At 36.8% G+C, this 23153-nt stretch overlaps 1 protein-coding gene across 2 annotated transcripts in view; it reads right to left on the bottom strand.

Moving 5' to 3' along the window:
• Positions 1-23153, bottom strand: part of ACER3 (alkaline ceramidase 3) — a 169260-nt gene that overhangs the window by 99934 nt on the left and 46173 nt on the right. Inside the window, exon 2 of one of the 2 annotated variants that reach the window (XM_050759014.1) lies at positions 3025-3135. In XM_050759014.1, the coding sequence (XP_050614971.1) occupies positions 3025-3135 (111 nt within the window). Of the gene's footprint in view, positions 1-3024; positions 3136-23153 lie in introns of those variants that run through there. The other variant, XM_050759015.1, reaches the window with a different exon arrangement.

Here is a 23153-nt window from a genome sequence, read left to right as displayed (position 1 = left end):
AACATGTGACTAGCAGCTACTAAATTGAACAGTGCAGTAACAGTGGATTCATCAGGAAGGAGTCATGTGTACAGTATTCATGAGTATTTGCAGGTTTAAAATTGTTTTTCTATAACTAGAGCACCTGGAGAACAACCTGGTTGGAATATAAAATCCTTGGCTTATACTTCCTCTTCACTTTTTAGAAAACGCTGCTCCACTGGTATTTTCTTTGTATATTACTGATAACGTCTGATGCCGGTTTAATTTTTGGTCCTTTGTAAGTAATCAAGGCTTATTTTCAAGAGTTTTGAGAATAAGTTCATTTTTACAATCCAATAGTTTTACTAGGCTGTATCTCAAAATTGATCATTCTAAGTCAGTTTACCAGGCAAAATTGGACCTTTCAATATACATATTAAAGTCTTTTTTCATTTCCAGAAAGTTGTCTTGAATGATAATTTTAAACATAATTATGTTTCATTGGTTCCCCTCCATGTTACCTAGGGACTTCAATTATATGCACATTGGATCTTTTTTGCCTGTCTTCCATTTCAATCATTTTCTCTCTGACCTTTTTTATTTCTTTATCTCCTTTTGATTTTCTTGCTTATTTCTCTGACTTTCTACAACAGTCCTTATTAAATATTCAGTAGACTCTACTTTCCCTCAAGCACACTGTAATTTACTCTTAATTTCTTTATTAAGTTCAATGAATTCTAATTTTGTTTCATCTTTTTTGAGGGGAGGAATGGAGTGATTTCTGTTATTAGTTTTTAAATTTTTGATTCATTTCGTTGTTTGAGGCTATTTAATTCAGTTAGGAGTATTGTATTACATCTTCCTTCTGTTTCATAGTTTGTTGTGGGGAAGAAATTCTATCAGCCAAATGGTTTTGATTCTCATTTTCTGTTTTCTTTTTACCCTAATTTTGTATGGAAATAGGCTGCATTTTGGGGGGTCTATTTTATAGAGAGAGTAAAGATTTTAAGTGGCTTACAAGATTCCTAACTGAAGACTGGCCACTTCGGTCAGAATAGTGAGGTTTCATATATATATATATACAAAACATGTAATATTTGGGGGAGCAGTGAAGGGAGAAGAGGTTGATGTGTTTTGTAACTCTTTGTTTCAGTAGGATCTTAATTCCCCCCAACTTTCTTCTTTCCTTTCACTAACACATCTCCAAAGAGCACTTCCCCCTTTCTACTCATCTCTTTCCCAGAAGTGATGCCTTTCCAAAACTGCCACCTTAGGTCTGACACACTTTCAAGTCTTTTACCTTTAGACAGTACTGTGACCTAACAGATCTTAGACTGCTTTCATAGATTCTGCCTTTATTGTGAAGTTTTATCTTTCTATTGCTAATTTTGTCAGAATTAGGCCCTTGAGTCCTCTCTTCTCTTTTCCATATAGTTTTTCAAACATCTCCAAGTCTGAAACACTGAAAACAGTTCTGTTGGAATTTGGTGTTTATTTCTTATCTTAAAATAAATTGAAGTTCATAATATTCTTTCTCCTAGTAAGGCTGAAAGTGTGGGCTGCATGTAGTTTCATTTGTTTTCCTTATTAATCTGTATGTTTTTCTGGGAGAATAAGTGGACAAACTCTAACTTAGGAGGCTACCATTATCCTAGGGCAATTGGAAGTCCCTCAGGTCTTTTAATTCTTATTGTTGTTACAGAGTGTGATTTGTCCATGTTTTATGAACATTATGAAAACACCCCAGAAAAAAAGCAAAGGGATAAGTTTGTAGACAAGTCTTCCTTTTGAAGATAAATCAAGTAACTTTCTTAAAATACATATGAGCAACAGATTCTGAAATTAAAGTCTCTCATATCTAATAAATAATCTAAGGTAGAATCTGACATGATTCACTATAGCTTACAGTTTTGGGATAATTAGAAGTCCTTTCTGTAATGTGGAAATACTCACCATGAGCTTAAAAAAAAAAAAAAAAGAAAGAGCCTTTAGAGAGTTATAAGAAAGAAATAGGGCCAGGCACAGTAGCACACACACCTATAATCCCAGCACTCTGGGAGGCCAGGGCAGGAGGGTTGCTTGATCTCAGGAGTTTGAGATTAGCCTGGGCAACATGGCAAAATCCTGTCTCTACAAAAAAATACAAAAATTAGCCAGGCATGGTGGCATACGCCTGTGGTCCCAGCTACTTGGGAGGCTGAGGTAGGAGGATCGCTTATACCTGGGAGGTTGAGGCTGCAGTGAGCCGAGATTGTACCACTGCGCACACACACACACACAAAAAAAAAAAAAAACAGAAAAGAAAATTTAAAAACGAAACTACTAGAAAGAATCCACTTTATTTGACATTTTTTATTTATTATGATGATGCAAGAACATGACAGAAGACAGAAGTGATTTCACTATGTTACACCCTGGTATAGGTGGTTTACCCATCCACCCAGTACTTATTGAGGAACACTAAACTGCCAGACAATGGGGACACAGAGATGATTAAGACATAGTCCACCACCTCACAGACAAGTAGAATATACGTAAGTCACAAAAGGTTGGATGGTATCCTTTCCAAAAAGTTGAAAACTATGCAAAACCATACTATGTATACTTTTAAGGATATATACATACATAGTATAAACATGAAAACATGAGAAAATGATAAGCATCAAATTCAAGATTGAGGTTCGCTCTTAGGGGATGGGCTGGGAGGCTGAGGGGCATATAATCAGGGAGGAATACAAAGGAGTTTCAATTTTATCTGTAGTAATTTCCTTAAAAAAGAAAAAGGTCTGAAACAAATATTATAAATTGTTAGGACCTGACAAAACTGGGTAGTAAGAAATGTGGGTATATTTGTTATATTATCTCTACTTTTTTTTATATGCTTAAAATATTTTGTAATTTCTAAAACATTTTAATCAAAATGTAGTTCAATCACCGGCAAAGTTTCTGGAGTTTTAACTAAGAAGTTTCAGAATATATTCAAGTTATGTAACAACACAAAATTGAAAACTGCTTTTAGAAATGAATGAGAAAACTGGCCCATTTGAATAGTGTTATACTTACCTGTGAGTGCTAAATAAGAAGCAATGTACCGTTTTTCCAGACCGTCTCTAACACTCTGAATTGCACCGAACATTGGAGGTATAATCATGATCAGGTTACTCACTGTATTCCCTTTAAGAGAAAAACACAAGAAGACATTTAGGTTAATCAATAACACTTTAAATAAAGATACATTCATGTAGCCTTTAACAACAATTAAACAAGTAACTTCTCAGAAAGACATTGGGAAGATATTTTCAAGTTGCTGGAAAAAAAATTCTGTACTCACCAAAAATTTCTCACAATAATCCAAATAAAATAAAGACAAATGAAACTAAAAATTTTCCACCAGCAAACCCACTAAAGGAAATTCTAATTTCTAAAGGCAAGCAAGGAAAGGATCTCAGGAAGAACCTCAGAGATACAGCAAAAAATGTTGGGGAAGGCAGCCTATACCGATGCACTGAAATTGTGGTCCATGGATGCAGTATGACAAGATGAATACAGGATTGGCTTAATTTTGTTACTTGGAATAAAAAAACAACAAATTGCAGTTTACATTTTGTATGTCTCTTTAACATTTCATTTTTCTAGTAATGTTTCAATTTCTAGTTTCTGTTTCTAGCAAAACATAGAAGGCTTAATTAATGGATCTTAATTTGATCTTTGCTCCTGTCTTCACAAAAACAAAGTGCAAACATGAATAGCAAAGGAATAGTAAAAACCCCAGGAGAAGATATAAGTAGATAAAATGGAGAAAGAAATGACTAAACAATATTTTATGAATTTGATTATGGGAAGAATAAAGTGGCACAATATTTTCCAAATTTCAAAAGAATGATTTTCAGCAGAGGTGCTAATGTCAAGACAAATAATCAATTAACTGAGAGGGCAGAAGAAAACATTTTCAGTCAAGGATTAAAAAAATACACTTACAACATACCTTTTCTCTGGAATCAACTGGAGAATGTAGTGAGTGCAAACAAGGAAACTGACCATGAGAAAGGATGACACTAGAGCTAAGAAACATGGGCTGCAACGCAAGAGAGAAGTAAAGAAAAGGCTCAAGACTGCAAAAGGACCAGAGACCACACAGTCCGTCCAAACTGTGGCAGGAGAACCAAGAACTGCAGGAAAGAAATTTCCAAGAAGAAAAGGAAGAAAAGGATAGACAATTTGATAAGTTAAAAAATTTGGGGAAAAAATGCCAGTGGGCATTTGACAGAAGTGTTGGAAAAATTGTACTATAACTCATTCAACCAGTCCTCCATGACTGTAAAAATTCGTGTTATTTCCCATTCTTACTATTACATGCAATATTGCAAAGAATAACCGTATATATTTACAAGTGCAGGTAATATTGCAATGAATAACCATATATATTTACAAGTGCAGGTATATCTGTAAAACAGATACACAAAAATGAAACTGCCAAGTCAAGAAATAAACACATTTATTGGCCCAAAAAGTAGTAAAAGAAAACGTGGACCCATCGTTCTTTCTTTTACAATGAATAAGGATGGGTATAATTTTTATGTTCTTTTGTATTTATTTTCCTATGAAATGTATTTCATGCCCTTTGCCAGTTTTTCCATTGGTCTTTCCTTTTTCTATAAGAAGGGATAATTAATATTAACCCTATGTACTTGCTGCGGACAAATTTTTGGTGTTTTTTTTTTTTTTTTTGACAGAGCTTTCCTCTGTTGCCTTCCTCTGTTGCCCAGGCTGGAGTGCAGTGGTGTGATCTCAGCTCACTGCAACCTCCACCTCCTGGGTTCGAGAGATTCTCGTGTCTCAGCCTACTGAGTAGCTGGGAACACAGGTGCATGCCATCATCCCAGCTAATTTTTGCATTTTTAGTAGTCTACACAGAAAGAAATGTTACCATAGAATACACTATCTGGCTTAGCTGTGCACATTATTTACATAGCCATATTGATATTATTGATGTTACATCCTAACTACTTATTTAGTAAAAAATTATGCTCTGACTTTATTGAGAAAATATAGTGGGGAGAGCAGGGATGGTATAAAAAAGTGAAATCCCTAACCACCAAAACTAGAAGACAATAGACAATATCTTAAATTTACAGATCCAGAAAATAGGACTATAAGCAAGTTATTTAGAAATGTTGAGCCAAATTAATTTAAAAAAAAAAAAAATAGCTGGCCAGGGCAGTGGCTCACACTTGTAATCTTAGCACTTTGGGAGATCAAGGTGGGAGGATCGCTTGAGCCCAGGAGTTCTAGAGCAACCTGGGCAACACAGTGAGACCCATCTCTAAATAAATAAATAAATAAATAAATAAAAATAAAATAAATGTTAACAAAGTTATTGTCAGACTTCTGTTTCCACACAAGATGAAGAAACAAGAACCAGATTTATCCTCTTACCTGAAATAAGCAGAAGACAGGAGACGAGGGAAGGGGAGGGGAGATAAAATATATGAAACAACTTGGCAGGCTCCCTGATGAGGAAACAAAACAGGGAGTTCAGGAAGACCAAGGTGACTAGATTTCACAGGAGACAGTATATGAGAGACAACTTCAGAGACAAAGAACTCAGGAAATCTATAAAGGGCCCCCTAACCATTCAGCAGAAGACTGATTAGCAGATGTGTATGAGCAAACCAGTCGAAGCCAGGAAAGAATCATGGTGAAAATATTAGAGGGAACAGTACCAGGTGTTCACACATAGCCAGTACACACATGGCCAGAAACAGTGCCTATTTCCACAAGCCGATATAGTAAAATTTGCATCTCACTGGGCATTGGATAAAGAAATAAAGAAGGCCTGGCCTCAGTAATACGGAATAGCTAGTACTAGACTGAACCCTGTTCCAGATGCACCTAACAAATCACAAAAACAAAATCCAAAAGGATCAAACTGTTTCCAAGTAGCTTCACTGAAATCCAGAACAAAAATTCAAGACTATAGTAATACAAAAATTATTCAGCACCTAACAAAGTTTAAAAAAGCATGCTGTCTGGTATTCAATCAAAGATTACCAGGCATACAAAAAAAGCAAGAAACACAATCCATGAGGAAAATAATCAATTGGAACCAACCCAGAACAGATGTTAGAATTAGCAGACAAGGACTAAAACAGATCATATGAAAGGCTAGAAAATGCAAACTAATCTACAGAGACAGAAAGCAGATCAGTGGTTGCTGGGGGAGAAATGGTAGAACAGTTCAATGCAGAAGGAGGGCTTAAATAAAACTTGAAGGTGAAGGATATGTTACTATGTTGTTTGTGATGGTTTCACAGGTATAAGCCAATGTCAAATTTTAATTTGTACACTTTAAATATGTGCAGTCTGTTTTGTATCTCAATTATATCTCAAGTATACCTCAATAAAGTTGGGGTTTTGCTTTTAATTTTGCTTCTAGGCAGTAGAACTGGACAGTGGGAAGCAAAGAAGGGTTGGGAAAGAGCACTGCCTTCTGCTTTTGCTAAAGTTATTTAGCATTATCTAGATTTTTAATCTATTTTTTAAACATATTGCTTTGATAAAATAAAAATTAATACAGAAACGATTTAGGAGAGGGAGTAAGATCGTTAGGAATAGTGTCGTAGATGTAATAAGATTTGAGCTAGACCCTGAAAGGAGAGAGAGGAACAAAAATATGCTGAGTCTATTAAGTATCAGGCACTGAACTTTATATTTTACATGTGCTATCTTACTTGCTTCTCACAACCAATCTTGTGAAGTATTATTGTCCCTATTAAAAATAAACAGTAAAAGCAGGTTAAGAAATTATACAATTTACAGATATACAATTCTAAGTTCTCACAATAAGCAAATGGTGGCGGCAAGATTTTATTCCAGGTCTGTTTGTCCTTATAGCCAATGTTCCTCTCACTAGGTGTACTAGCACAATGTTCCCACAGAGGGTGCTTATTAATTACAAGGTTTTAAAAATTATATCAACGAGTATTTTATTCAGAATGTACTAAATGAATTCCAAATGGTACAAAGAATAAAGTAATTTGCCTAGGTGGAGTATGAAAATGTAAGGTGGGGAGCCAGACAGATCGAGAGTTATATATCCAAACAGCAGTTACCAATAGTTTTAAGTAAACCTGTAGGAGATGTTGAATATTTTACCATTCAGGAGTGCCCTGAGATTCAAACTAATGAAAATCTTTAATGATGACTAAGATAAAGCAATGGAAGCATATCCAAATGTACAGATAGTATTAAATTTAGCTGAAATGTCAATAGTATAGAAGTCAGTAATACATTTCAAATTACCTGGAGGCAGGGAGCGGAAGAGGGTCTTACAAACTATATGAAACTAATTTAAGGACAATGTACAAGTTTTACAAATTAGAATGAGGAATTTCAGACCACAAATATAGGCTTGTTACAGAGAGTAAGGACAAGCCTGACAGAAAGTTTCAAAGACAGAAAGATGACAGTAGGCTATTCTGGGAGGAAAATCTCAATATACTACACTTCAAAGTAGTATTCAGAGGTAAAAATGGAAACAGCTAGATAGTAGTCATCCTACTTTTCTCTGCTTTAATTCAGCTTCTCCTTGGGATTCTTATCTATTTGTGGCACCCTAAAAAAACAGAAATACTAAAGCATTCAGAGTAGAGACTCATAGAAAGGCATAATATATTAAATAAACAAAACATAACATATAAGGAATAGAATGACTGCTATCTTCAAATATCTGAAGGATTCCTGGGTCAGACTGACAATCTGAACATGTAACTGCAGTTTTGGTGTTACAGATACAATTTACAATAGCATCAAAATACATCACATATCTAGTAATAAATCTGACAAAGATGTATAAAACATAACACTAATAAAACTCCCAAATGGTTTGGGGTACAAATTGAAAAGCTGATTCTAAACTTTATATGAAATACAAAAGGCCAAGAAGAGCCAAGACAATCTTGAGTAACAACAAACCTGGAATATTTACATTACTAGATATCAAGGCCTACTAACAAGGTTAAATAGAACAGGTAAGATTATAAGAATATACTAACATTTACAGTCACCTGATTTATGACAAACATAACCCTGAAGTGTATTAGGGAAAGGACTGTCTTTTCAATACAGGATACTGGATCAACTGCATATTTATATAGGAAAAAAATTAATCTGGATCCCAGGTTCACACTCCTTACACAAAAATAAATTCCAGATGGGAGCTCCTCTGAACCCATTCTGGTTCAAGGGCTGCCCAATTCGATAAACAATTAAAAATTTGTTTTAATTAAAAACAAATTCCAAATGTACTATAGATCTAAATGTAAAAGGTAAAACAATAAAACTTTCAGAAAAAAATATGGGAGAACATCTTTATCACCTTGGAGAGGCAATCATTTTTTTTAAATAGGACATGAAAAGGATTAACCACAAAGGCAAAAAATTGATAAATCAGGTAAGACTGTAAAGTCAGGAAGAAAGAATAAAAGGTTACTTTTAAAAAGCTGATTTAAAGAATAATAGATATGTAATTGCTTTGTAAATAAGCAATTTAGCTTATATAGCTATACATGTTAGCTAATTTAATTTTACTAAGCAAAATAATGCATATAAAATGATCATGGACTTAAAACTTTTGGTAAAAATAAAATGGTTTCAGCCCAGGCATTGTGGATCATGGCTATAATCCCAGCACTTTGGAAAGCCAAGGTGGGAGGACTGCTTGAGCCCAGGAGTTCAACATCAGCCTAGGCAACATAAGGAGAACCTGTCTCTACAAAAAAATGTTTAAAAATTAGCCAGGCATAGTGGCACTTGCCCGTGGTCCTAGCCGCTCAGAAGGCTGAGGTGGGAGGATCACTTGAGCCTGGGAGGTTGAGGCTTCAGTGAGCCATGATCACATCACTGCACTCCAGCCTGGGTGACAGAGCAAGACTCTGTCTGTAAAAAAAAAAAAAAGGTTTAAGTCAGAGTTCAATCAGAAAAGATAAACCAGAGGAATTTCAATAGAGAATTATTAACTTGTAAGAGTAAGGAGAGACAGGCTAGTCACAAGTAAAGAAAACGTTACAGAATAAAGGAATAGTAGATGTAAGGATCAGCCACTACCCCTTGAAGGCTGAGATAGAGCATTAAGAAAGAGGTCTCCACAAGACTGAGATGCAGATCTTGTTGGAGAAGGCATGACCATGTTTCACTGAATAGCCGAGAAGTTGCTGTGATGCTATACCCACAGAGCTTGCTGAAAATCTACTGTTCAGAACTTGTCAGAAATCTGCTCTTTAGGGTGCCAGCTAAAGCTAATCACATAGAGCAGGGAGGTAGGTGGGCAGGGGAAGCTACTGACCACTAGGTGCTGCTGACTGCCACGTTCTGCAATAGCCTGGCACCAGAAGTTGACCAAGCTTTAAGAGCTGGGCACTGGGGAAGCCTCAGCACTGTAGGAGCCAGAAGCTATTAAGCCACTTGGACTGGTAGAGCTGGCGCCAGAGAAGTCGCCAAGCCACCACACTAGAAACAAGAAAGAAAATCTCTTCTTGCAATGTCTCTCTAGCGCCCTCTACTGACAAAATTTAACATCCAGCCAGCTGTCAAAGGAAGATATTCAAAGGGCTCAGGTCCATTTTCACCAATCATGCAATGAACGGTGAACTCAGAGCTAAGAAGTAATAAGTTGATAACTACCACAATTATAAAACTATGTTTTCATCAATCATGACTTGGCAAAACTATAGTTGGTGAGGGTTCCCTAACCAAGAAATTAAGAATAAACATTTAAGGAGGTTAAATAATGAATTTCCCCTTTTTTTCCCATATTTTCTACAATGTGGCTATGTTGTCTTTATAATTGAAAACTAAAGTATTAAAAAGATGAATGACAGAAAATAAAATTACTTCTACTAAGAGTTTAATTGGGTTTGAGGTTAACTGCTTCCAGAAAATTCAATTAAAAGTTTCTGTTCTGGAAATAAAAACGAGATATTCATTCATACATCACACAATAGTGTACCAAAAAGGTTTTAAAACTTTTTTTTCTACAGGGAAAGTCTTATTTTGATATAGATTTAGAGTTTTGAAAACTATGACATTTTTATACCCCCAAACACATTCTCCTTATAATATAAATTACAGGCAAGACTGACAACGTTATAGTAATTTCACGATTTCTTAATAGGTAAGTTTATCTTTCGGCGAGGTAAACGGAAACTCAAATATCAAAAATATGAGAAAAAGTTCAGGGAAAAGCACAATGTGCAAAAGGGTACAATTTAAGAGAATTGTGAATGAAGATACGGTAGGAAGGTGTTTTCTCATAGGACAGTAGGTGGAGCCAGTGTGCTCCACAAGCTAAACGGTTTTCCAACATTTGGCTGAATACATAAAGCCCTGAGGTGACTGGATAAACAATTGAGAGCTCAGTTGTATTTACAACTGTAAAACCATCACCCAGAGCTAAAGATAAAAAAATAAAAGCATTAAAATCTAGTGAAGCTGAAAAAGTGATCTATATTGCTTCATTGCCACTGTGAAAAGCTTTCCTTGCACTGTCAGCAAATTAGCTAGATGAAGGCTATAACTGGTTTGAGCCTGAAAGCAACCCAGCACTTTTCCCCAATGCAAGTTCATTTTGCCAAATATTTCACTGATTATGCAGATGTTCAAATAATGTTAAACATTCCCAGAGCTTCAGAGACTTCAGAGCTGGAAGTAGATAGGGAGATCATCTAAATTCATCTCCACAATTTAAAGTAGGCATCATTGTGTTCCTACCTACTACCACCTTCCAGCTGTGTGAACTTAGCCAACTTATTTATGCTTAAGCCTTAGTTTCCTAATCAGCAAAATGGGTAAGAACAATTATATTTAAATTATTTAAATAATTGAATATGATAAAAATAATAAATATGACCAAATAACACATATAAAGATTATTTGATATGAGAAAGATCCATAGAATATTATATAGGAACTTCCACAATCTTGCTGTTAAGAATTAATATCTATATATCGAACTTGCACATGTACTCTTGAATTTAAAATAAAAGTTGAAAAAAAACCCCACATAACTTATGATATAAATAAAAAGTAAAAAACAAACGAAAATAGGTGCAACCTGGGAATCGTGTTGGTACTTGCACCAGCTCAAGAACACTTATCACAAGGGAGAAGGTTTGCCTTCTAATCCAGGCCAGTAACAAGGAAAGTTATAGGGTACTCTGGTTCACGCTAAGCTTAAAGAAAAAAATAATAATAACAACCATCATACAAATGTGTATTACAGTACAAGGGACTCCTTCCAGTAGCTTTAAATTTAGATATCAGAAGAAAAAAAAAAAAAACAGGAAACCAAGTGTGTCTTACTTTAAAAAATGATAAACACAAATGTAATTCAATTTGACAAACATTTATTAAGTATTTTCTACAGGCAAGGCGCTAAGTTGGGAGCTAGAAGAAAAATTAACAAGTGAATAACTTTGGTACCTATCCTGAAAAAGTATGTATAAATGTAGCAGGAAAGACAGACAGGTAAACAACTAGCAAAAGAGAGTGATAGGAACAAAGAGTGCAAAAAAAACAATATACTTAGGGGGAGGGACAGAATCCAAGATGGGCTTCAGTAAGAAGATAACACTTAAGCTATGCTTTGAAAGATAAAAAGATATACAGGAATGCAGGATTTTTATTACTACAAGAGTCACTCTATTTTCTTTTCTTTTTTTTTTTTTTTTTTTTTTTGAGACAGGGTCTCACTCTGTCGCACACAGTGAGTTCAGTGGCACAATCATGACTCCCTGCAGCCTCAACCTCCTGGGCTCAAGTGATCCTCCCACCTCAGCCTCCTGTGTAGCTGCAACTACAGGCACATGCCACCACTCCTGGCTAATTAAATTTTTTTTCTGTAGAGACAAGATCTCATTATGTTGCTCATGCTGGTCTTGAACTACTGGACTCAAGCAATCCTCCCGCCTTGGCCTCCCAAAGTGCTCAGATTACAGGCATGAGCCACTGCGCCTGGCCAATTATATATATTTTGGTTTTTTTGTACTGGCGAGGTCTTCTTATGTTGCTCAGGCTGGTCTTGTACCCCTAAGCTGAAATGATCCTCTCACCTCGGCCCCCCAAAGTGCTGGGATTACAGGCATGAGCCACCGTGGCTGCCCTAAGTCATTCTATTTTCTCTGGGATATATATAATAGTTTCAAAAAATATTTAATTTATGAAAATTAGTTTTTTTCACATTATTTTAAAAAATAAACATTACATATTCACTTTATTGCATTAAGTTATTACTAAAAATATTTTTAAACCATCAATATTACACAGAAATATTTCCTGGGTAAGGGGGAAATTTGCAGATGGCTTCTGGAAGACCTCCATCCAGTCTAAGTAGGTTTATGGTGAAACATTTCATCTAGAAGTCTGGGCCTTTTGTCTTCAGTTTGCTAGAACCCACATTCACTGAGCAGAGCTTGTACTGATCATTGGGACGCAGTAAAAATGGAAATGTTCATGTTAAATTCAAGAGGAAAGTACACTGTAAGTTTGGAAGAAAGACCAAGTACACAGTGTTAAAGAGTTAAGAGAAGAACTTGGGAGCTCCATATCAGATATGGCTTAGGTAAACTCTGGCCTAACAAGATGGAGGTTACAGGGGAGGAGGAGACTCAGTACAAACAGCATTTACAGGTCTAAAATGCTGCTTTGGAGAAGGATCAAAGATGAGCACAGCAAGAAAGATTTAAAACAGATAAGTATGATGAAGTCATGAGCCAAAGAAGAACAAGGGAAGTAATAGGGTCTTGAAATCCCTAGAGAAATATTTGGCGAAATGAACATTTTTTATTTATCCAAAGGTCAAAAAGAGAAAGTTTCCAAACTATGTTCAGGAATGAAGAGGCATTATTGAAATGACATAATCTGGAAATGGTTATTTTGATAATCCCTTCTTCCTCTCTACTTTTACTGAAACTTCTTTAAGGGCCCAACTCAAATCCTACCTACATTTGGTGAATTTTTGTTAATCATCCTACCCAAAATGACCACTCTTGTTACACCACCTACCGTTTTAACCTCTCACCTGGCACTTAGCACAGATTGCCTTGCGTAGATAGATCTCTTCACTAAATCTGATCAACTGATATTTATGACATCTCCTCAGTAACATTTCTTGAGGGCAGTGGCCTTATGTTCATTCAATAGCAAATACCCACTAATCATCTACTACAAAAGGCTCTATAAAAGAATACAAAAGAAAAACAGACAGACTGCCCTCATGCAAATTAAACTAGTTCCAAATTTTCAAAAGAGTACAGATATTTAAAACCTAATAGATATTATTTCAGATGTGGTTCAGTTATGACGTAATAAAGTTATTCTTTTCCCCAAAATTAATTTAACAGATTCATCCTTCACCCCAAACTAATTTCAGTATAGTTTTTCATTCACTCTTCATTTACTTAGAATTAAAATGCATCAGTCAAAAATCATGAATGTATAAGACCTTGAAAATGCATTTTAAATTTAGACTAAACATTAATTATTAAAAATGCAGATGATTTATTGCTGTTAAAATCTCACAAAAGATACCTTCTATATTTGATATGGTTAGGTTTTCTGTCCCCACCCAAATCTCATCTTGAATTGCAATCCTCAGGTGTTGAGGAAACTGGTGGGAGGCGATTGGACTATGTGGGTGGTTTCCCCCATGCTGTTCTTGTGACAGTAAGTGAATTCTCACAAGATCTGACGGTTTTATAAATGGTAGTTTTTCCTGCGCTTGCACACGCTTTCCTGCTGCCATGTGAAAAGGTCCAAGTTTGCTTCCCCTTCACCTTCTTCAATGACTGTAAGTTTCCTGAGGTCTCTCCAGCCACATGGAACTGTGAGTCAATGAAACCTCTTTTCTTTATGAATTACCCAGTCTCAGGTATTTCTTTATAGAAGTGTGAAAATGGACTAATATTGTGACAGGTAGTTAGGCATGAGTGGGGCAGAGGAGGGCTCTCCCCCTACCCACTAGAAACGTCGGGTGATAATTCAGCAATTATCGCATTGCCTCTCTAAGCAGTAGGGGTGCCAGGGAAAGGCCATTTCCAGATGGTCCACACCTGTTAACATCGAGACAAAAATGGTGAAGTATGATCTTGGTGGGGGTGGATATGCTCCACCAGAAAAGGGAAGAAAGCCTCAGATGGGCATGTGTATAAATCCCTGAACACACTGCACGTGCTCAATTCCAAAGGGTAAGGAAAGCACTGGGCATGACAAAGGGAAGAATCTTGGGAAAGAGGTGAGCCCATAAAGTCCTAGGATCAAGGTAAAGGGCCTTCTTTTTTTTTTTTTTTTTTCTGTCTTCTTTTGCTCTCTTCTCTTGGACCTTCAGGCATCTGCTTGGGTCTCTTTAAAGCAAATTTTCCTTTCTTTCCTATTCTAAAACCTTTTAAGTAAGCTTCCACTACTGATCTGAAAATTGCCTCAGTCTCTTTTTCTGCTTTATGGCCCTCAGTCAAATTCTTTCTTCTGAGGAGGCAAGGACTGAAGTTGCTATGGACCCACCTGTATGGATTCACTGCCAGTAACCTGGACCTCTTCCACAGCTAAAAATACAATATTTTTATGGTTTATTGTCATTAAATGGCATAAAAATTTCCTCAATTGCCTTAATACATGCAAAAAAGTTTTTCAAACAGCTATTTATTATATAAACACAAGAGGAAAAATCTTTTTTCTGATGACTGCACTGCCTCCACGTTACAGACCAAGACTCAGGATTCCCCCAAAGATTAGTGATCTGGGTTCTATAACCTTTTTAAAAACAATATGTCATTGTCATCTTTAATCTATAAATAGAGATCACCATTTTTTAAAAATGATCACAGAGTATTACACTGTATGGATATATTATAATTTGTGTAATCCCTTATTGGCAGATAGTTATATTATTTTCAGGTTTTCACACCAGAAAAAAACAATACCGTGAATATCTATATTAATTTCCTAGGGCTGCCATAACAAATTACCACAAACTGGGTGGCTTAAAAAACCAATTCATTTTCTTACAATTCAGGATGTCCACAGTTCAAAATCAAGGTGTCAGCAGGGGTGGTTCCTTCTAGAGCCCCTGAAGGAAAAATTGTGCCATGCTTCTCTCTCAGCTTCAGGTGGTTGCTAGCAATCTTTGGCATTCCTCACCTTGCCTTCTGCTCTCTATGTCACTGTGTTTTCTTCTAAGGATACCAATCATTGAACTTACGGAATATTCTAATTCCAGTAGATTTAATCTCAAGAGCCTCAATTATTAATATATCTGCAAAGACCTTATTTTCAATTAAGGTCACATTCCGAGGTTCCTGATGGACATGAACTTTGGGGAGACATTATACAACCACTAGGACATTCTTAAAATATTTATATGTTCATACATTTTATTAAGTTCACAGGATGAATTCCTTAGGGTAGAATCTCCTCTTGGAGAAACTCCCCAGCTTCCCTTTAAGAATTTTCTTTTTAGCCCCTATTGGGGTAGGCAGCAAATTATAAGACCTTCCTCACTCCCTCATTCCCCTTGCCAAATATCACACTAATTCCAGATTCTTTGTCTGAAAAATAAGAATTAGGACTCAAATAAAAATGACACTTTTTTGAATACTTGTACTGAAGGTGGTGTAAAGCTAAAGCTGAGGCTTCCATATTTAGGCCAAGTATATAATGAATGAGAGAAAGCTGTTCTATAGACAAAGAAAAAAAAGGCAGATAAGGCAGATAGTAGCAGACATGAAACACCATATGGTAGCATCAGAGGCATTTGAACCAGAGCAACTCCATCTTGAATAATGGCTGAGTAAAATGAGGCTGAAATCTGCTGAGTTGCATTCTCAGGAGGTTAGGCATTCTTAGTCACAGGACAAGATAGGAGGTCAGCAGGACTGGATTTTGGCTGATAAAGATGCCTGCCAAAATCCACCAAAACCAAGATGACCAAAAAAAGTGACTTCTAGTCCTGGCACTGCTAATCATATGCTAATTATAATGCATTAGCATGCTAAAAGACACTCCCACCAGTGCCATGACAGTTTGCAAATGCCATGGTGACGTCCAGAAGTTACCCTATATAGTCCAGAAAGCGAAGGAACCCTGAGTTCCCGGAATTGCCCGCCCCTTTCCTGGAAAACTCATAAATAATTCACTCCTTGTTTAGCACATAATTAATAAATAACCATAAAAATAGCCAACCAGCAGCCCTCAGGGTTGCTCTGCCCTTGGAGAAGCCATTCTTTTATTCCTTTACTTTTTTTCTTTTCTTTTTTTTTTTTTATTTATTCCTTTACTTTCTTAATAAACTTGCTTTCAATTCACATGGCGTTGCCTGGAATTCTTTCTTGCGCAAGATCCAAGAACCCTCTCTTGGGGGCTGGATGGGGTAACAGTAGCAGAGACTGTAGAGAGTAATCTTAATAACTATAAACAATTTTCATCTCATTTTCATCAGAAAAATGGTCATTGTTTCTGATTTTCCTATAATCACGTAAGTATTCATCTATGTAACTTAATAATCTTTGAAAATACAATTTTGATGGCAGCATAATGTCCTACCATATAACAATCACCTTACTTAATCATTATATTTGTGGGTGCATTACATAGTTTAACAAAACTACTTTTCAGAATGGTTGGACCAATTATAATCCTACTAGCAGTACATAATGGTGATTGGTTCACACATTAACTTCAGTAACACTGAACAATATAAAGTCTTAATTTAAGAGGTGGAAAATTATATATTATTACTTGTTAGTTTACATTTCTCTGGGTTACTAAACTATTTATATGTTTATTATTTTCTGTTTATTAATGGCATACTTTCTTTTGGAAATGTTTATTCAGGCTATTTAACCACCTTGAGCCTTAATTTTCTCCTCTGTAGATTAGGCATAATACCTATCATGATGATGAAATATTGCAAAAGTGAATTGAGTAAGCAAGGAATAAATGTTAGTTCTCTTTTAAAGAGTTTATTCTATAATGAGATAAAAGTTTTATTCTAACAGGGTGAAATATCTTAGAAAAATATACAGTCTATAATAATTTGGTAGAAAAAATAATAGATTCATTGGAATTATATGTAGTCTTTTTTTAGAAAGCAGTAAGAAATAGTTACTCTAAGACCTATCTGTGAAAAATTATAATTTATTTATTATTATTATTATTATTATACTTTATGTTCTGGGATACACATGCAGAATGTGCAGGTTTCTTACATAGCTATACATGTGCCATGGTGGTTTGCTGCACCTATCAACCTGTCATCTACATTAGGTATTTCTCCTAATGCTATCCCTCCCCTTGCCCCCGCAACCCCTAATAGGCCCCAGTGTGTGATGTTCCCCTCCCTGTGCCCATATGTTCTCATCGTTCAACTCTCACTTATGAGGGAGAACATGTGGTATTTGATTTTCTGTTCCTGTGTTAGTTTGCTGAGAATGATGGTTTCCAGCTTCATCCATGTCCCTGCAAAGGACATGAACTCATTCTTTTTTATGGCTGCATAGTATTCCATGGTGTATATGTGTCACATTTTCTTTATCTAGTCTATCATTGATGGGCATCTGGGTTGGTTCCAAGTCTTTGCTATTGTGAATAGTGCTGCAAAGAACATATATGTGCATGTGCCTTTATAGCAGAATGATTTATAATCCTTTGGGTATATACCTGGTAATGGGATTGCTGGGTCAAATGGTATTTCTGGTTCTAGATCCTTGAGGAATTGCCACACTGTCTTCCACAATGGTTGAACTAATTTACACTCCCACCAACAGTGTAAAAGCTTTCCTATTTCTCCACATCCTCTCCAGCATCTACTGTTTCCTGACTTTTTAATGATCACCATTCTAACTGGCATGAGATGGTATCTCATTGTGGTTTTGATTTGCATTTCTCTAATGACCAGTGATGATGAGCTTTTTTTCATATGTTTGTTGGCCGTATGAATGTCTTCTTTTGAAAAGTGTCTGCTCATATCCTTCACCCACTTTTTGATGGGGTTGTTTTTCTCTTGTAAATTTGTTTAAATTCCTTGTAGATTCTGGATATTAGCCCTTTGTCAGATGGATAGATTGCAAAAATTTTCTCCCATTCTGTAGGTTGCCTGTTCACTCTGATGATAGTTTATTTTGCTGTACAGAGGTTCTTTAGTTTAATTAGATCCCATTTGTCAATTTTGGCTTTTGTTGCCATTGCTTTTGGTGTTTTAGTCATGAAGTTTTTGCCCATACCTATGTCCTGAATGGTATTGCCTAGGTTTTCTTCTAGGGTTTTTGTGGTTTTAGGTTTTACATTTAACTCTTTAATCCATGTTGAGTTAATTTTTTTTTTTTTTTTTTTTTTTTTTTTTTTTTTTTTTTTTTTTTTGAGACGGAGTCTCGCTCTGTCGCCCAGGCTGGAGTGCAGTGGCCGGATCTCAGCTCACTGCAAGCTCCGCCTCCCGGGTTTACGCCATTCTCCTGCCTCAGCCTCCCGAGTAGCTGGGACTACAGGCGCCGCCACCACGCCCGGCTAATTTTTTGTATTTTTAGTAGAGACGGGGTTTCACCGTGTTAACCAGGATGGTCTCGATCTCCTGACCTCGTGATCCACCCGTCTCGGCCTCCCAAAGTGCTGGGATTACAGGCTTGCGCCAGTTAATTTTTGTATAAGGTGTAAGGAAGGGATCCAGTTTCAGTTTCCTGCCTATGGCTAGCCAGTTTTCCCAACACCATTTATTAAATAGGGAATCCTTTCCCCCATTGCTTGTTTTTGTCAGGTTTGTGAAAGATCAGATGGTTATAGGTGTGGTGTCTTATTTCTGAGGCCTCTGTTCTGTTCCACTGGTCTATGTATCTGTTTTGGTACCAGTTTTTTTACCGTAGCCTTGTAGTATAGTTTGAAGTCAGGTAGAGTGATGCCTCCAGCTTTGTTCTTTTTTGCTTAGGATTGTCTTGGCTATACGGGCTCTTTTTTGGTTCCATATGAAATTTAAAGTCGTTTTTTCTAATTTTGTGAAGAAAGTCAATGGTGGCTTGATGGGAATAGCACTGAATCTATAAATTACTTTGGGCAGTATGGCCATTTTCACAATACTGATTCTTTCTATCCATGAGCATGGAATGTTTTTCCATTTGTTTGTGTCCTCTCTTATTTCCTTGGGCAGTGGTTTGTAGTTCTCCTTGAAGAGGTCCTTCACATCCCTTGTAAGTTGTATTCCTAGGTATTTTATTCTCTTTGTAGCAATTGTGAATGGGAGTTCACTCATGATTTGACTCTCTGTTTGTCTATTATTGGGGTATAGGGATGCTTGTGATTTCTGCACATTGATTTTGTATCCTGAGACTTTGCTAAAGTTGCTTATCAGCTTAAGGAGTTTTTGGGCTGAGACGATGGTGTTTTCTAAATATACAGTCATGTTATTATACAATCATATGTTTTCTAAATATAAAATCATACTATTTCTAAATATGCAATCATATTTTCTAAATATACAATCATACAATCAAGATGGAGTCTTGTTCTGTCACCCAGGCCAGAGTGCAGTGGTGTGATCTCGGCTCACTGCAACCTCCACCTCCCAGGTTCAAGTGATTCTCCTGCCTCAGCCTCCCAAGTAGCTGGGATTACAGGCCTGTGCCACCACGTCCAGTTAATTTTTGTATTTTTAGTAGAGACAGGGTTTCACCATGTTGGCCAGGCTGGTCTCGAACTCCTGACCTCAGGTGATCCACTTGCCTTGGCCTCCCAGGGTGCTGGGATTACAGGTGTGAGCCACTATGCCTGGCAAAAATTATAATTTGTATATAATGACAAGCAACAATAGCCTTATAAAACTGGAACTTATTGGCTTATTTTTTAATTTATTTTATTTTTGAGACAGGATCTCACTGTGTCACCCAGGCTGGAGTGCAGTGGTGTGATCTCGGCTCACTACAAGCTCTCCCTCTTGGGTTCAAGTGATTCTCCTGCCTCAGCCTTCCAAGTAGCTGGGACTATAGGTATGCACCATCGTGCCCGGCTAATTTTTGTATTTTTTGGTGGAGACTGGGTTTCACTGTGTTGACCGGGCTGGTCTTGAACTCCAGACTCAAGGGATCCACCTACCTTGGCCTTGCAAAGCACTAGGATTACAGGTGTGAGTCACCGTGCCCAGCTTTATTGGTTTATTTTATTCAATTCAAAAACAATCTTGTAAATCTGAACAGTCAGAAATCAAGGTGAAAACAATAAAAGCACTCAAGGAAATCACATATATACATATTAATGTGCCCATGAGTTTAACAGTCATCCTTATTGGAAACAATATCAAAAAGAACCACAAAAATAGAGACATAAACACAGACACCATGCCCACTAAGAATAAATCGGCTAAATTACACAAGTTTCACAATAAATTTGTTTGAAATAGTGTCTAGTGAGCTGTGATCTACACAAGACTTTCAAGTGCAGAAGCAATAACCAGATAACAACATAAAAGGTGTTGTGATGGGGCCACTGATCATACTCATAAAAACCAGTTCCTGGCCCTATCATAAAGAATGCTTGTTTCCTGAATTTGCACCTCATTGGAGGGATTCACTTTAAAGTGACAAGAGAAGCTTTAAATAATTGGGGTATTAAACTGGCTGTCTAATGTAAGTTGATGATTCAATCCTATAAAAAAGGGTGAAAAAAAAAACAGGGAGAGAAGTGAATTAAATATCTATTTTGCACCAGATGCTATACAACGTGACCCTTTGTTTTTAATTTGAGAAACTGTAAAATTCAGAATAAAGAATAATGTAACAGGCTCACGCCTAAGAATTTATCATTGTTTATATTTTGTTATGTCTCTATCGAGCTTTTATTTGAATAAACACAAAAAACTACTACAGATAAGGTCATGTCCGGGCACGGTGGCTTATGCCGATAATCCCAACACTTTGAGAGGCTGAGGTGGGAGGATTGCTTGAGCTCAGGAGTTCAAGATGAGTCTGAGCAACACAGTGAGATCCCATCTCAATAGTTAAAATAAAAATAAAATAAAATAATACAAAAAAAGTCAAAGTGTAATTGCCTGAGAAGATCTTCTGGATCACTGCACAGACAAAACCAGTTCACTGAGATCACAGTACTGCAGTAAAGAAAGATTTTAACTGACGTGAAGCTGGCCACATGGAAGACAGTGATTACTCAAATTAGCCTCTCGGAAGGCTTGGAGGTTAGGGATTTTCAAGGATAATTTGGTGGGCAGGGAACTAGGGAATGGGTGCTGCTGATTGGTTGGAGATACAATCATAGGGGTGTGGAAAACGATCCTCTTGTGCCGAGACTGTCTCTGGTTAGGGGGCAACAGGACCAACTGAGTTACGAATCTCAGTGCCAGACTGCAAAAATCTGAATTTCAAGTACCAATAGTAGGGGTAATCGGAGAAGTCACAAATGTGTGTCCTCTGGCCTGTGACTCCTGAGCAGTAAGGGATTATAGAAACTACAGCTATACTTGAGCAGAATTCAGGCCCCTCCCATAATCCTAATCTTGTGGCCTTTCATTAGTCTTACAAAGGCAGTTTCAGCCCCTGAACACGCAGGTGATCAACTTTAGGGAGGGAATATCATCATCCTTGCTTCAAAGTTAAAAACTATAAACTAAATTCCTCCTATGGTTAGCTTTACCTACACCCCATAATGAGCGAAGACAGCCCAGCCTGTGAGGCTAGAAGCAAGATGGAGTCAGCCATGTTAACTTTCTCTCACTGTCATAATCTTTGCAAAAGCAGTTTCAAAAGTCAACCATCTGTCCAGCCAATTCCCCTTCATGCATTTCCAGACATAATGGTTAGTGTTAATTTGGTTTGTATCACTGTAATTCATTTTTAAAAGATTGTACATAAATGTGTGCCCACAGTTTTGCTTTGTTTTCTTATTTTATTAAGTGTACATATCATTTTGCAAATAGCTTTTATCAATACAAATTATTCTTGAGAGATCTACTAGATACTATATTTTATTCCTTTTAATTTCTGTATAATATGCTATGATAGAAATATATACCACATTTTGTTTATCCATTCCCATACTAATGAACATTCCAGATTGTTTCTATGTTTTTGTTAAACAATACTGCAATGAACAACCTTGTTTATACTTCCTTATGTACATTTACACAAATGTCTTGTTTCATGCTTTATATGCATATAGAAGAGTCTTCCTAGTTGGCGGAGAAGGAAAATAAAAAAAGAAAGAAATGGAAAGGGGTCTTGAGCTACCACAGAAGGCAGAAGGCCTAAGGGCAATGGATGGAAATGCTCACTGCAGTAGAGTTCACCCCATTTACCCCATTATCACTGCTATATTTCAGGCCCTCTTTCCTTGACTTGCCATGATAAAAAGTAAAGTAAGAAAAAAGTAAAAGAACAACATACGCTAAATACATTATTTTACATGAGGGGAGTCAATAGATATTGTTTTACTTTTGATAGAGAAATACAGATTCAATTTTTTTTAATTTAAAGGAAGCTCATAAAATAAAAAAATTATCTTCCAAATCATACTTTATTCAAGCCACAAAATATTTCATAATGAGCAATCACATTTTCACTAAAAAAATACACACATGGCCAGGTGTGGTGGCTCATGCCTGTAATCCCAGCACTTTGGGAGGCCGGGGTGAGTGGATTGCCTGAGGTCAGGAGTTCGAGACCAGCCTGGCCAACATGGTGAAACCTCATCTCTACTAAAAATACAAAAATTAGCCAGGCATGGTGGCGTGTGCCTGCAATGCCAGCTACTTGGGAGGTTGAGGTAGGAAAACCACTTCAACCTGGGAGGCGGAGGTTATAGTGAACTGAGATTGTGCCACTGCACTCCAGCCTGGGCAACAGAGGGAGACTCCATCTCAAATACACACACACACACACACACACACACACACACACACAGAGTGAGAGAGAGAGAGAGAGAGAGAGAGAGAGAGAGACATATAGCAAATAATTAACCAGTTAAGAACTTTTCCATGAGGCCACAGATGTGGGTTGCGAGGGGCAGCAAAACAGTAGGAGGTGGTACCATGGAGTCTAGGTCACCTGCTTGTGCAGTTTAATTGTGCCTCATCTCCAGCTGGGTCCCAGTTTTACCCATTTCATTTTTAAAAAATTTTTATTTTAATATTTGAAGAGGTTTATTCTGACCCA

The sequence above is a fragment of the Macaca thibetana genome, chromosome 14 (assembly GCF_024542745.1).
Source record: "Macaca thibetana thibetana isolate TM-01 chromosome 14, ASM2454274v1, whole genome shotgun sequence".
Classification (NCBI taxonomy): Eukaryota; Metazoa; Chordata; class Mammalia; order Primates; family Cercopithecidae; genus Macaca; species Macaca thibetana.
The sequence above is the reverse complement of the archived record's forward strand: the minus strand, read 5'-3'. Positions and strand labels throughout refer to the sequence as shown.